Source organism: Mus caroli, unplaced genomic scaffold, assembly GCF_978045245.1.
Source record: "Mus caroli unplaced genomic scaffold, Mus_caroli_1 scaffold_1, whole genome shotgun sequence".
Lineage (NCBI taxonomy): Eukaryota > Metazoa > Chordata > Mammalia > Rodentia > Muridae > Mus > Mus caroli.
In genome coordinates, this window is record NW_028227256.1 from 164793108 (window position 1) to 164807631 (window position 14524).

The 14524-nt window shown below is 47.3% G+C and overlaps 1 protein-coding gene across 1 annotated transcript in view; it reads left to right on the plus strand.

The window, feature by feature from the left end:
* The window catches only part of Fam78b (family with sequence similarity 78 member B), an 87346-nt gene that overhangs the window by 64933 nt on the left and 7889 nt on the right, over positions 1-14524 (plus strand). Inside the window, exon 2 of the mRNA XM_021174771.2 lies at positions 12100-13030. Within this exon, the coding sequence (XP_021030430.1) occupies positions 12100-12622 (523 nt within the window). The 3' untranslated portion in view covers positions 12623-13030. The remainder of the gene's footprint in view (positions 1-12099; positions 13031-14524) is intronic.

A 14524-nucleotide genomic window follows, 5' to 3' on the forward strand; every position in this document is an offset into this window, starting at 1 on the left:
GACACCAGAATCACCAGACCAGAGATGATCCATCCAAGGACAAAAGCCAGGGCCCCGAGCCTTTGAAGAAGAGGAACAACAGCCTGAACAGAATGGGTTCAGAGCGCCTGCAAGCTGCCTTTTACTAAGAGCTGTCTACCTCTGAACTCCTGGCCAGTGAGCAGAGAGGAAGCAGCAGACACCGATGTAGCCCAGAATCCCCTCTGACCTTACTGACACTGCTCCCATTCCTCCATTCCTATGGTTACTTATGTGGGACCTATGCCTGCCAGGAGCCAGGTCACGGGCATCTTTATGTCCCTCTCCATATACTGCCTTAGACGTATAGGGCTTAAATAATCAATCGCTTGGTTAAAAGGTTAGCCAACCGACCCACAAACAGAGTAAGTCAGGAGGATACAGGTAAATAATGCAACTTGTAGAAAAAGAAAGCTGGGCTGTCGTGCGGGAGTCTCGCTCGTGGATCTAAGTCTCAGCTCTGAGGCAGCTAATCTAGTGGACACAAGTTCCCTCCCCCCACATTCAAGCTACAGCATTTGCAAGACAAGGCAAACGGTGCCTCCTCCACCAGCACTGTGGAGTACCAAGTAAGCCCTGAGCACCTTGCAGTGGGTGAAGGATACTGGGGCTTAAGGACTAGCCTTCTCTAGGAGCTTTGCAAGAAGTGAGCATCCTGCCACAGCAACTCACTCCAGCTCTCAAACTGAACATCACACAGGCTCTCTATGGTTCTCCACCTTTGCCAAGTGGAGCTGGTGCTCCAGGGTAGGTCTGCCACTGTAGATCAGCGAGAACAAGGATGTGAACCATTTACATCCATAATAGCTGCCAGCGTCTCCCATCTAAACACGTTGCATGTGGTGCCAGTTAAACACCCCGAGTAATCTTGCAGCCTCGCTTCCCTTCACAGTTTAGAGATTGCCTTGTGAACTGCTCTGTCCCTGTGTGTATGTGTGTCAGTGTGGGCCCAGCACTGCCCATTGTAGATGAGTACCCACTCTGTGTGCTGGTAGGACATTTCCACAATTCTGCCCTCAGGGCACACACAGCTATGAGCACCCTAGTAGCTCCTGCCCAGGCTGAGCTGCAGCTGGTAAACCCCTCACATCTGTGACCCTGCCCAGCAAGCAGTGAGATGCTGCATACTGAGAAAATCAAGTGGAAAGTTGGTGAAAACAAGCAAGCCTTTTTTTTTAAATCTCCGCCACTAGACCATGCCCCACCCTCCGCCTCCATCCTTCTGTTTTCCCATGCCTGCCTCCTCCCTCTGTTCAGCATCCATGAACCTGGTTCCTGCCCATACCCTTCCCTCCCTCCTGGGTGCTATTTGGCCAGAACTGGATCTCTTTCCATCTGCCCACCTTTGATACCAGTGAAACAAGTCAGTGTTCCCAGCAGCCTGCCAGTAAGTAGCACTGGCAGATCCTAATCCGCTGGCACCCCATCCTCCCCTCCACATGCCTCAGCTCTGATGTCACCTGTGAAGAGTACCAGTGCTTGGGGGACGGTGTGGAGAGGACAAGGGTAGAGGACCCAGGCTAGTACTGGCTGTGACAGCCAGATACCGACTGAAGAGTGTGCACTGGAGCTGCGGAGTCGGTGCCAGGCCCCTCCCACCTCTGCGACGTCCTTGCTGTGTGACATTATTGAGTGATTTGCCTGAGTCTCAGCTTCCGCATGAAATAACCAAAACAACATGCCTGCTGGAAGGTTTCTGTGTGGATTGTTTAGTAGACTGCTTGGTATCCAAATAAATACTGGTAGTGGTAATGTCTTAATATCTGACTTTTGAGGGTCCTGCCCTCTGTCTGCCCTGAGCATCTCTAACTTAGTCACCACAGCTATTTTGCTCTGTGGTCCTCCTGGCCTTGTTCTTGTGCCAACAAACAGACTTCTCTGAGTTTGACTTTATTTCTTGGCTTCCAGACTTTGGAAGTCTGCTAGACCACTGAGGCCAAGAGGCCTCAGCCTACACTGGTCAACCTCCAAGTCCTCAGATCTTGTCCTTCCTTCCTCAGGCCCACCCTTGGCTTAGGGACCCAGACCCCAGGGTTTGCCAGGCTGTGTTCCTCAGACTTTTTGTCTATTCTTTCCCCAACTCTGTTTGCCCCAGACATTTCTCTTGGTTTATTCTGGTCATTCTTGCCTTGTCCATAGGGCTGGCTAAAGGAGGCAGGCAGGAGTACAGGAGGCCATCACCTCTCTTCCCCATGCTATAGAGCACCTAGGAAATCCATGAGCCTCTTGTGGATATGATCAGAGGAGCTGGGTTTAACATGGTCATCCCCCCCCACACCCGGATCACTAATGTTCCAGTAGCCACCAAAGCAGGAGAAGGGTGACAGCACTGTCTGGCCCTGTGGGGCCTAGTGCCCCTGCTTCCCTGCTGCCACCTGTGGGCCCAGGAAACTGTTCTTCTTCATTCACCTGGTAAATGTCTGATGCCTCTCTTTGTATCCTGGAGATTTGACAACTGTCTCTTCATCAGTATGTTCTTGGCCTTGAAGATGTGTTCTCCTTAATCAGACAAGTGGAAAATCACAACAACTTCTGGGCCAACTAATCTGAAGGGGGGTGGAGGGGGACCTGTCCTGACCTCAGCTTTTAAAGCTAACACAAGTTTAGGTCCCGATTTCAAGGCTTCACAGAGTGGTTCCCCTTCACTCAAGGGCTGCCCACCCCATCCCCTGCACAGCTGACCATTCTCACTGTTCACTGTCACCAACAGATGACTGATACCATTGCACTCGACCACAGAAATCTAGCCTCACCTTTATAAATAGCTATAACTGCAGGTGCTCTGTGGCAATGAGATTGCAGACCCAGACTGCGTCCGCAAACTACTATGAGGTTGGCATAAATGGGGAGATCCCACAATGTCCATCTCTAAGGCCCCACTGGAAGGTTTCACACTAGGAATCCTACTTGGCTGGTGTACATGCAAATAAATGAGCTACATTTCCTCCCAGCTAGTGACAGGGCATGAGGATGAGGAGGAAGAAGAGGAGGAGGAGGAGGAGGAGGAGGAGGAGAGGTGCAAAGAGGCTGAGTGTCACAGTTAGGAGCTATGGAATCCTAGATTGTGGCAGGGGCTCTAGTTGAAGCTTGGCTCTGAGGATGGATCCAGGTCGTGTACAGGCAGGAGTGGGACCTCCTTCTACCACCTGGCACATGGAGAAGCTATTAGAGTTCAGAGCCCCAGCATCTTCTCAGCCACAGATAATGCAGGACACTCTGAAGGAGCCAGAAGCCTGGAGAGGACCGTGAATAGACACTGGGCCCCTAGTGACCCTAGAGCCAGGAGAACCAGGTGAATGGAACCTTGGCTTATGAGATACACAGCTCATCTCTTGGGGACAGACATGACGTCTCTTTGTTTGAAGGCACATCCCTTAATGGTCCTCAGAACCCAACTCTATCAGTACAAAGACCCAAGTCTCCAGTCAAAGTATAGAGATACAGCCCAACGTCCACCTACTCAGGAATGTATTCTGCCCTCTTGGTTGGGCAGATGAGAAAATTCAAAATGAAAGAGCTTGCAAGGTAATTGGAACTCAATCGTCTCTCAGAAAGATACGAACAGCCTCTGTTCATATCATTTCTGTTAGTCATCTTTACCCTGTAAGGTGTTTATGCTCTGTGCATGTGTGTGTGTGTGTGTGTGTGTGTGTGTGTGTTTAGGTCTTCTGTGTGGTGCATGTGCACGTGCCAGCGTGTGTTTTCTAGATCTTCCATGTCACAAAGTTAAACATAATGTCAGAACAAAGTAAGTGCTCACCAAAAACTTTGTGAAAAGAATTTGGAAAACTGTGTTCTCTTGGAGTTGTGCCATGATTTGGCATTTCTCTATTTCAGTGTCCCCACTGAATAAGTGAAATTTGGCTGCTTACCCTCCTGTCACCTCCTCAGGATGAAAGTGAAATAAATAGTGCAATCCCATCTGCATAAGGGGAGGAAAATTCCCTTGGAGGATTCTCAGGCCCCGGTTGCTCAATCTTGGTTTGAAAAGAGCAATATGCATAACAGCACCTGAAAAGCAGCTGTAATGCACTAAGCACTGCTTCCTCTTGGTCCACATAGCAGCTGAGCAGGAACATTAGGGAGAGCCATCTGTTCCATCACCCTATGGGCCGTGAGCTCCTTGAGAATTTGGGGGGGAGGGGGCTCCTTGCCTGCCACTAGGCTTTGTGTGCATTAAGGGACTAAAAGGGCTTGTGTGGCCTGCGGGCACAATCCTTGGAAGAGACACCCACTGGGTCTTGCAGAACTGCTCTGCAGGTATGACTAAACACCCTTCTGTGTGCAGGCTGCCAGCTTGTGCAGCCATGGGAAGGGAAAAGACACTCTGCTCCAGGAAGCTGAGAACTGGAGTCCGCGGCAAACCATCCTCAGACATGACCCAGAAAACTGGCCTCCCACCTGAGGTCTCGGGGCTGTCAAGTAGAGAAGTCCACAGAGATTTCTGAGTCCCAGGCGGGATAACTGACCTCCACATGGTGAAAGATAGGCACATCCCAAGGTGTCATGGTGCTAGTGAATCTAGCGTGAGGCTGGGAAATGAGAGAAATCTGCATTTAAAGATAAGGCCTCTGCCAGGACTCAGGAACCTTGGGGAACGTGGGAAATTTTCTTTTCTCTGCAATAGAAGCTGGGGGGAGGGAGGGGAGAGGGGTAATATGTCTGCCTGGGTGCCAAAGAGAAGCGGATGTGGTCAGAAAGGAAGGAGGTGGAGCGGAGGTGGGTGGGTAGTGTTTACAGGCTTCTCAGAGTCTGACATAAACAATGCAGAACTAGGAAAGATCCTAATTTTAAAACCTACTCTGCAATCATGGTGCAAACCAGCCGAAGACTGGGCCATGGGCCAGGGCCAGGGCCAGGGTTGGGAACTGGTGGCTGAGAAGCTGGGTGGCTGCTTAGAGACAGTGAGATTTGTGACTCATCAGGTGACACGCAGGACCTTGGCTTCCATCCCTCCTCACCACCTCTGCCACAGCTCTCTCCCCAGCCCTGAGCCCAGCTCTATACCTCTCTTTTCTTCAGCTACCTGATGAGGACCAAGGCAGATCCTGTCAGGGTGGGGTTTAGAGGGAGAAGTGCAACAGAACCTAAAATGACAGAAAGCATGAAGCTCCTGGAAAAAGCGCACGTCATCTCTTCAGTACTGATATAGGGAAGCTTGAGTTCTCAGAGTAGGTGCCATGCTTTCCCAGAATGCTAATTCCTTAGACTCTACTAATGACAATTAAGAGCGAAGATCTGAGGCTCTTTCCCACCCTCTAAGTTCAGCACAGTTAACTTGGCAACCGGTATCCCTTTAAAGAGTAGGCTCCATCCAGCGGTTAGACCACAGACTCTCAGTGTAGTATCAGTAGTGAGGATGTTGCAGTCAGCTATGATGGGGTGACACTGTCAGGACTGATCATCAGCCCCACAAGGAGAACTGGATGGTGGAGGTTCTCTGCTCTGCCTGTATTAACCCTTGAAGTTGATGGATTTTGAAGAGAAGAGGCTTGGGGAAACCTAGGTTGCCAGGGTGACGGCCCTGTGGGGAGGAGAGACTGTCTAATAGCTATTCCTCAACGTCTCCATATTGTGATGCCAACATAGTCATGGCAGTGTGTATCAGTGTCCTCCATGACCACTACTCTGATCTCTCAGGAGTCCAGGGCCATTTAGTACCAAGGATGCACTGTGAGAAAGCAAGCGGTATAGAATCAGACCTCTGTTCTGGCACTTAGGCCTGACCCTCCTGAGCTGGATGACTTTGAGCAAGTTTCCTGTCTAACAACACTGCCCAGCCCCCACCCCCATGGTCTCACCTGATTGGGAAGAGGAGAGTGGGCCCTTCTCAGAGAGGATGCTCATTCCAACCCCCCACTCACACTGGGGACGCTGGCCAGGTCAAAGAGCAGGTGCACCTTAAGTCAGAGAGAGCTCGTTTGAATGAAATGTCCAGCGTGAGCAGTGTGGCTGAGATCCGGCTCTTCTAAAAGGGAGGAGGAAAGCATGAAGGTTGCAATAATCGATGCTTTAATTATTAGGCCCATTGGCAGGTGCATTAGCTATGAGCTTTGGGTCAATGGCTGATTGTTTAAAACGAAAACACTGTTTATCACAGTGAGGAGAAAGGTGGTGGGGGAAAGCAGAGATAACTAACGTTGGCAGGGAATGGTATATGTTACAGAGCGTTTGCTCATACACCAACACTTTGTTTTACCCTCGCGATAACTCAGATGAAGAGATGCTCAGAGCTGGTTCTCTTCCCATCTTACACATGAGGAGCCCAAAGCTGATAGAATGATTTTCTGGAGGTCAACTAGATCTTAAGAAACGATAAAGAGATGGGCAGGGAACAAGAACAAAAGACTGAGCCTTACAAAGTTAAACTGTTAGGAGATGAGGCAAGGCCAGCAGCAGACACCTAGAAGCTAAGGAAGAAACAAAGAGGGTCACACAGGCACCTTGTCCCTAGCACTGCATTCTGGGTAAAGGACACAATGACAAGCATAGTTCTATCTCACTGTTCCATGGAGAAGTCGGGAGCTTTCAAGTCTGAAGCCCATTATGTGTGCACTCAGGGAATAATGGCGGACAGAGGGTCAAAAACAGAGAACCGTAACAGACTCATGCCCAGCTCTGCTGAGCAACGCTGGCTGTATCTCTTCCTGTATCTGTGATATGCTATCAACTCTGGCGGACAGAGGGTCAAAAACAGAGAACCGTAACAGACTCATGCCCAGCTCTGCTGAGCAACGCCGGCTGTATCTCTTCCTGTATCTGTGATATGTATCAACTCCCACAGCTCCGAGGGTCTACCTTGATAGTAGCTTTCTGATGTAACCCTTCCCTCCCTTTGGCCACCAGCTTACATGAAGGCCCCATTAAAAATTATGTAAGCTAGGCCTGATGGTGAGCATATATAATCCAATTACTTGGGGCAGGGGTGCAAGCAGGAGGATCAATAGTTCAGGGACATCCTCAGCTCAAATTCTTGGCCAGCCTGGACTACATGAGCTCCTGTCTCCAAAAACAAAAGCTGAAAAATAATCACTAGATACCACCTACAATGTTATCAATATTCCTCCTCACCCTTGCTTGCTCTCCCTCCTACACTCAACTTCTCTTTTTAACCTCACTGTTCCTAGTCCAGTAGCCTCCAGTGCAAGTCCCGCTTCATCTCAGATGGAGCCCAAATGCCAAAGCCCATTCATTATTCAAGATGCCCTTCGAGCTGAGACCACCCTACCCCACTCTCTCATTCTCACTTTTTCCTACATTCACCTTCCCAAGCCATCTCTTCTGCTCCCCGCACACCCTGCTTCATGCCGGATGTTACTTTGGCCTGTGATGACACCTCCCAGCCGAGAAGGGTTGTCTTCATCTCCCATCGGATATCTCCCTCTGCAAAGCTTCCTCCCTGCTCTGGCCTTTGTGGATCTCTACACATCCAGAGCCGGTAGCACTTGAAGTCTGCGTTACTCATTTTCATATGTTTGCTACGTGGTGGCAAAAATAGTCCCTGAAATACATTCATGCTTACGAATTTGCTCATTTTAAATGTGGCTCGCCTCCCCCTTAAGACAAATAACGTTCAGTGCAAGGTGTGCAGCTATCCTAATAATAGATTCTAGATGAATAATAGATGTTAGGTTTCTTAAAGCAAGCAAATATACAAAGTGTAAAGCTGCAGTAAGAGATTTTTGTTGTGTACAAGTTCTACCAAGCCCCGTGAACAAAGGCATGAAAATGATTCAAATATAATTTAGTCCTTGAAGAAATATTAATGTTTTAAAATATATTTTATTAATTCTTTATTTCTGCTCCCTCCTGGACCTAATTTTTCCCACACCCATTCCTCACTTCCCATCTTTCCTCCTAACTTCATATTGGTGTGTGTGTCTGTGTGTCTGTGTGTGTGTGTGTGTAACCTACTGAATCTAGTATGCCATGCTCATATAATCATGGTTGTAGATCCATTCAAGAAAAGTTAATTGTAGTCATATGCCAGCTATGTATTATATACTGATTCAAACACAAGTAACAATTCCAAGGAAATCAACATCCAACTGAGAAAGAGACACAAAACTATAAGTTAAATTATAATCTGTCAATCTGAACACATCCATAGGCTCATGGAAATATATATCTTCCTGTGGAGAAGCAACTCATAATGATTCTCAAAGAATTAATGGCCAGGTACAGTGGACTTGTATTAAGAGGAAGAACAGTGTGGGTAAAGGATGAGGCAAGAGCTGAGGGGTAAAGGTGAGACCCAGCATGGTACATTGGGTCAGAGACCCTGGGTACAATGAGCCAGGTTTCTGCTGATAAGGAGCTTATTAAATTTTATCCGATGAGTGACCCAGTGATTTCTGTGTAAAGAAGTCTTAGAAGTGTTTTGTTTATAGAGCAAACAAGTTTGAGGACTTGTGCAGCCTACGAGATGAACTGGAGAGAATCAGCATTGGGCGCAGAAACCAATTAGTAGATCATGATGGCAAAACATTTAGGAAATGCTAAGGGCTTAGGTTAAGTGAAAGCAGTGAGAAATGCATAGAGAAAAGGAAGTAAATTCATATGTGACTCTCGGGACAAAAGTCACAAGATGCTGCATGGTGATGTGTGAGCTATGGTGGCCTGTGGGGGATGGGAAGAGCCAACTATGACCCTCGCTTCTGACATGAAAGCTGAGCTGCAGCAGAGACAGGAAGGTCCTGCTCTATGGTGGAGGTGAGGAGTTCAGTTTGGACCATGTGGAATCTGAAGAGCCTACAGCATCCTCTTCAAGATGTCCTTTTAATGGCCACTGGGGGAATCTTGAGGTCACCATTCCTGAAACTTTGCAAGAACCTCTCTGAAAGCCATCACCAAGCCCTCTTATTTTTCCGTCTATGTAAAGTAACTACATTTATTACATACACTACACTACATTTATTACATACATATACACTAACTATACATTTTATAGGTGAGGCTTTTTCATGCCACTCCTTTGGAATAAATAGCAGTTTTCATAGAAGAAATGAAGATACGATGCTTTTCTAAAAGAAAGCAACTTCCCCTTCTCTAGGTTTAAGTCATATTGAGTTGGGTTATTTCCTAAATTAAGCCACCCCTCCATGCTGTGGCTAGAGGTAGGTATTGGTTCCATGGGGGACTTTGGGAGGGGTCCCACTTTGAACTCAAGCAGTCCTAAAACAGAAGGCACAATGAGCCTGTCTAGGCCACATACATGAGTCTATGCTCAGCTAGGTATGTTCTTGCCATGATGTGGTGGCTAAGAAGCCTCGGATAATTTCAGCACTGCAGGGAATCCTATGAGAAAGGTCTCGTCTTTCTGGCCTGGCTCTCTTGCGTTCCTCATTATATCTCCATACATGAGAAAAGCTGGAACCAAACTAAATTCTATTATTTTCCAACCAGACTAACCTCCAGATTATGGGCCTATGTCTCTGCCCTCAGCTCTGGGAAGGAAGATGAAGGCAAAATGTAAACGATAATGTAACGTAGCGATAGACACAGTAATTGAACTGACCATCAAGACAGCCAGTCCTGAAAAGGTCAGCGTTGTGGTGGAGTAGGGAGTGCATTCAAATGTGACGAGACTCTCCGGATTAGATACACCACAGTTAGCCGTGAGAAGGGCGTAGGAGCAAGCCTGACGTGGCTCTTCGGGAATTCCTGTCCTTCAGTCACTCAGAATGTGCCAGACTGCTTGGCCACTAACCAAAGGAAAAACTGAGGTTTGGAAATAATGTCTGGGGATGGAGAAATTGTCTCAGCCCCTTAGCTCAGGCACAGCAGCTCCAACGTGGTCATTTGGTGAACCCAGAAAGCAAATTAGCCACTTGGTTTGCTACCATACTAACTTATGCACAATTATATTACACCAAACAGCACATTCCTTTTGGTATGGTAAGAAGTGGGGTGTGTGTGTGTGTGTGTGTGTATTTATATATAGATAGATTGAGGAGTGTGTGTGTGTGTGCATAACAAAACAGCACACACTCCTTTTAGTACAGTAAGAAGTGGTGTGTGTGTGTGTGTGTGTGTGTGTGTGTGTGTGTGTGTGTGTAAGTGGGGGTAATGTGGCACCAGTCATGGTAGTGAACACTTTTAATCCCAGCACCTGGTAGTCAGAAGAACACAGTTCTCTGAGTTCAAAGCCAACCTTGTCTACATAGCAGGCGCTGGGACAACTAGGGCTACATAGAAAGACCTGCCTCAAAAAAGAAAGAAAGAGAAAGGGGCAGGCAGGCAAGCAGGCACCACAGAGTGATCTGGGCACTTTGCCCAGCACGGCATCATGGGTAATTAGATGAGCACTCTTTGACTTTTCATCTTTGACTTTGCCCAGCACAGCATCATGGTTAGTTAGATGAGCACTCTTTGAGTTTGCATCAGGTCAGTCTCTGTTACTTAGATTCTGCCAACCATAATACACTACAATTATTCTCAACAGTTATCAAGGACATGAAGACAAGAGAAAAGCCTCTTGCAGCTGTGGGCTCACCTCCTCCCCAGGCGGTCCAGCCCTCCCTTTGCTTATGATGGGATGACTGGCATAGAAAGTACCATGGGGGTAGCCAGAAACAGCGGTTAGTGCTTCCATCTTCCCGAGTGAGTCTAGGAGATGCTAAGACATTATCAGTAGCAGCTTGAGCATGCAACTTCCTTTTCTACCATTTGGATCAGCCCTACAGGATTTTCTGACATCTGTGAGGGGGAAGAACTTCATATCAAACAAGGCCACCCACTGCCTCTTAGCTAATAAATGGAAAATTCACCATTCTCTAATTATTTCATTCTTTGGCATTATTAACAAACATTGCTACTATTCCTGGTTCCATGGGTAGTAATATGTAGCATGTCCCTATTAAGGCCCAGTCAAATTCCCCTTTGGAAATGCTAAGGAATGTTAGTTAGATCATGGTACAGTATAAGTTCCCTTCACTCTGGCTTCTTCCATTACCATGTAAGGGTACTTAGAAGCGGTATGATACAGTGGTCAAAAATCACAGACTTTGTATGATACAATCACAGACTTTAGAGTAAAACAATCCAACCTCTTAGAATCTGTAGGACACTGATCATATTAACATCTTTAAATCTCTGTCTTCTCATGTGGAAAACATAGAAAGTACTAGAAATAAGTAGAAATAAAACCCAGTTGTAGCGTGGAATCGTTTGAACCTAACCCGTGATAACAGAGCGCTTAACACAGTGGTTGGGGTGGGGTAAATGCTCTATAACCACAGCCGGGGCCATCGTGATGATCATTATTGTATGCAGCATCTCTTGGGAGGAGGCATGTGGAATGTTCTCCTGTCGTCCTCTGCAAGGATGAAATGGACAGGAAGTATAGACATGCGCTCAGAATGGCAAGCTCACAAACAAAGCAGTGCAGCTTACAGCCCGGACCAAACAAAGCAGTGCAGCTTACAGCCCGGACGCGAAGCCTCACAGAGAGCAGCGTGTGAGGGAGCAGGCATGCCAGCCTACAATTTCCACAAAGCACTTTAGCTCTCAGAATGACTCCGTCTCAGCTTTTCTTTGTCAGTGTTTTCTGAGTGCTGGGTTGGTTTAATGGTAGAATTTAAAGATTTCATGTTGAGTAGAAATTCTACTGCTGTGGCTTTTCCAAGAAATTTATATAATGTTGAACTTCACCTCCCCTACCCCTCCTGTTACCTCCTCTCAAGTACATTCAATTTCAGATCACCTCTTCCCCTGATCGGACTTTACACACACACATTCTCCCCTAAGAAAGCACATCCAGTCACAGGTCACCTCTACACTCTTCATTGCCATTGTCCCAATGATTTGGCAGCTATACATGGCCTCACCACTATCTCCTTGGGCTTCTTTTCCATTGGCATTGCTTTTTTTTTTCAAATGTCACTTTGATTGTTTTTTTTTTCTTCTCTCATTTAATCCTGATACAACTCAGCATAGAACTTTTGACCCCAACCCGCCTCCTCCCTCCAAACTTCCCATTTTGCCCAATTTGACCGTCTTAGTAAGTGGTGGGCAGGTCTCCAGCTTATAAGAAATTCATTGAGTCTCCTCTTTTCTCATGTATCCCTTCTGCTTTTCCAGGTCAAGCTGGGAACTGCCTGACTTGAGGGAAGGGAGAGTAAAAGCCATCAGTGACTCAGACGGGGTGAGCTACCCATGGTATGGGAACACGACAGAGACTGTGACCCTGGTTGGCCCCACCAACAAGATCTCCAGGTTCTCCGTCAGCATGAATGATAACTTCTACCCCAGCGTGACATGGGCAGTGCCAGTGAGTGACAGCAATGTGCCACTGCTCACAAGGATCAAGAGGGACCAAAGTTTTACCACATGGCTGGTGGCCATGAACACCACCACCAAGGAGAAGATCATACTGCAGACCATCAAGTGGAGGATGAGAGTGGACATTGAAGTGGACCCTCTTCAGCTGTTGGGGCAGCGGGCCCGGCTAGTGGGCAGGACTCAGCAGGAGCAGCCCCGGATCCTGAGCCGGATGGAGCCCATCCCCCCTAACGCACTAGTGAAGCCCAATGCCAACGATGCCCAGGTCCTCATGTGGAGGCCCAAGCGGGGACCACCTCTGGTTGTGATACCTCCTAAGTAAAAGCAGACTGCCCGACTGTGTGTGGAACACATGCCACTGAGACCCGCAGTGGGGTGACCAGGGGTGGCAGGAGCCAAACTGAGTTTCTGAGCCAAAGCAGACCCTCTTGGTGTGCCAGCCTTTGCAGCTACTTGTGATGAGTACAGCTGTTCCTTGGGCGGTAGAACCATAACCCTTAGGAAAAGCCCCTTCCTCTTAGGAATAAAGAAACCACTGATTTGATAGACTTGCTCTGATTACCGTGCAAGTAGCCATATTTTGGAGCTGACCAGGACGATTCTTTTATTTGAACTATTGACCATTTCTTTCCTGTGAGATGCAGGGGATGGAAATGAAACTAAACGGTGCCTGTGGCAGATGCTGCTTCCCAACCAACTAGAAGCGAGAGTGAAAACATCCACACCAGGTGTTCGTAAGACAGTCTCCTTGTGTGACTGGAGGGTGCTGGGGAATTGGGTGAAAGATCCTGGGTTCTGGGGAGAGAGGAGAAGAAGGTGTTACTACAGGTTAATGTCAAGTATTAGCTGATGGTCAGATTGTCAACACACCCCCTGGAATGAGAGGGACACTTAGAAAACAAAACTGTGTGGGTGCCCTTTGTTTTGAGGGAAAGCTGTTTTGGAACTGTCCGAGGTGCTGACATCAGCAGCCCCCAGTGGAGACTGGCTGCTCGCATCCACTCACTCGCCTCTTTCCAAAGAGATTGCTCATTCTAAGTGTTGCTAGTTGCGGTATTGGATATACAATTCCTGTTTTCTGTAGTGATTATGGTGTTGGGTCTCTCTTGAGTTTTTAGTCACTCAATCTGTGACTTTGTTTACAGCCACTGATTCTTATCACCAGCCCTCAATTCACAAAGATGTATAAGCCTCGTGTTCATGTAGGGTGTAGGGGATGTCTCAACAAATGAGAGCAACGTTCTCAATATTTAGTTTCTGAATTGTTCAGACACAGGAAGGGCACACATCTGTGCACACACCCGGGTGCTCACACACCAGTATTTAGAAAGAATAACAACTAATCTTGCCGATAGTGCCTGAATATTCATTCATGGCCTTTAAACACAAATAGTGCACACACTGTATGCCCACATAGGTTAACTTCAGCTATACTTACAAAAATTCAACTTCAACTGCTTGTCCAGCTGTAGATAAGAAGTGTCCGGACTTCTTTAGTGAACGCCTGAGCCTTAAGCAATCTTGGGTTGCTGAAATCCAGCCAATAAAGATGAGAAGCAATTTTCCTTTAGTCCAGCAGTGCAAAACTTGTAAAAGAGTTTCCAGTGTTTACAGTGGTAAGATTTCCAACCCTTTCCACCTCAGTCACCATGCCCCGCCTGACCCCCAAAGAAGAGCTTCCCCTGTTATTCTCAACGGTGCCGATTGTGAGGTGCATCCTTTCTTGTTCAGAAACTCCTCATGTAAACTGACTACAGAAGTCTCACAATGGTGTATACTGAGTAAGTAGATTTTTTTAAGCCTAATTTCAGAGGTGAGAGATTTCCAAGTCCAGAGCCATTATACAAATCCTGTCATTGACTCCAAATCTTCCAGAGTTTGGGGACAGAGAATGCAAACCAGTAGGCTTTCTCATTACTCTTGTTTCCCATGCACTGTAGTCTAATTCCCTTCATGCTCTGATCCCAACGGATGCTGCTCAGAGCAGTATAGCACTAACTTCACATTCCAACCATTGACTTTTCTCACCTAGATTAGTTACTGATGGCAAGTTAGTTACAGCAACACACTAGTGGCTCGTTGGTAACACCGGTGAGTGGCCAAGACTCTGGAAATAAGTCCGCTCCTAACTTTTGGATTTCCCATGCTTCCCTAATTTTTAATGGCAGCTGACCTCAGAGACCTACAGGTGGAAGAGTAAAGTTGCTTATTTTCCATGCTAACA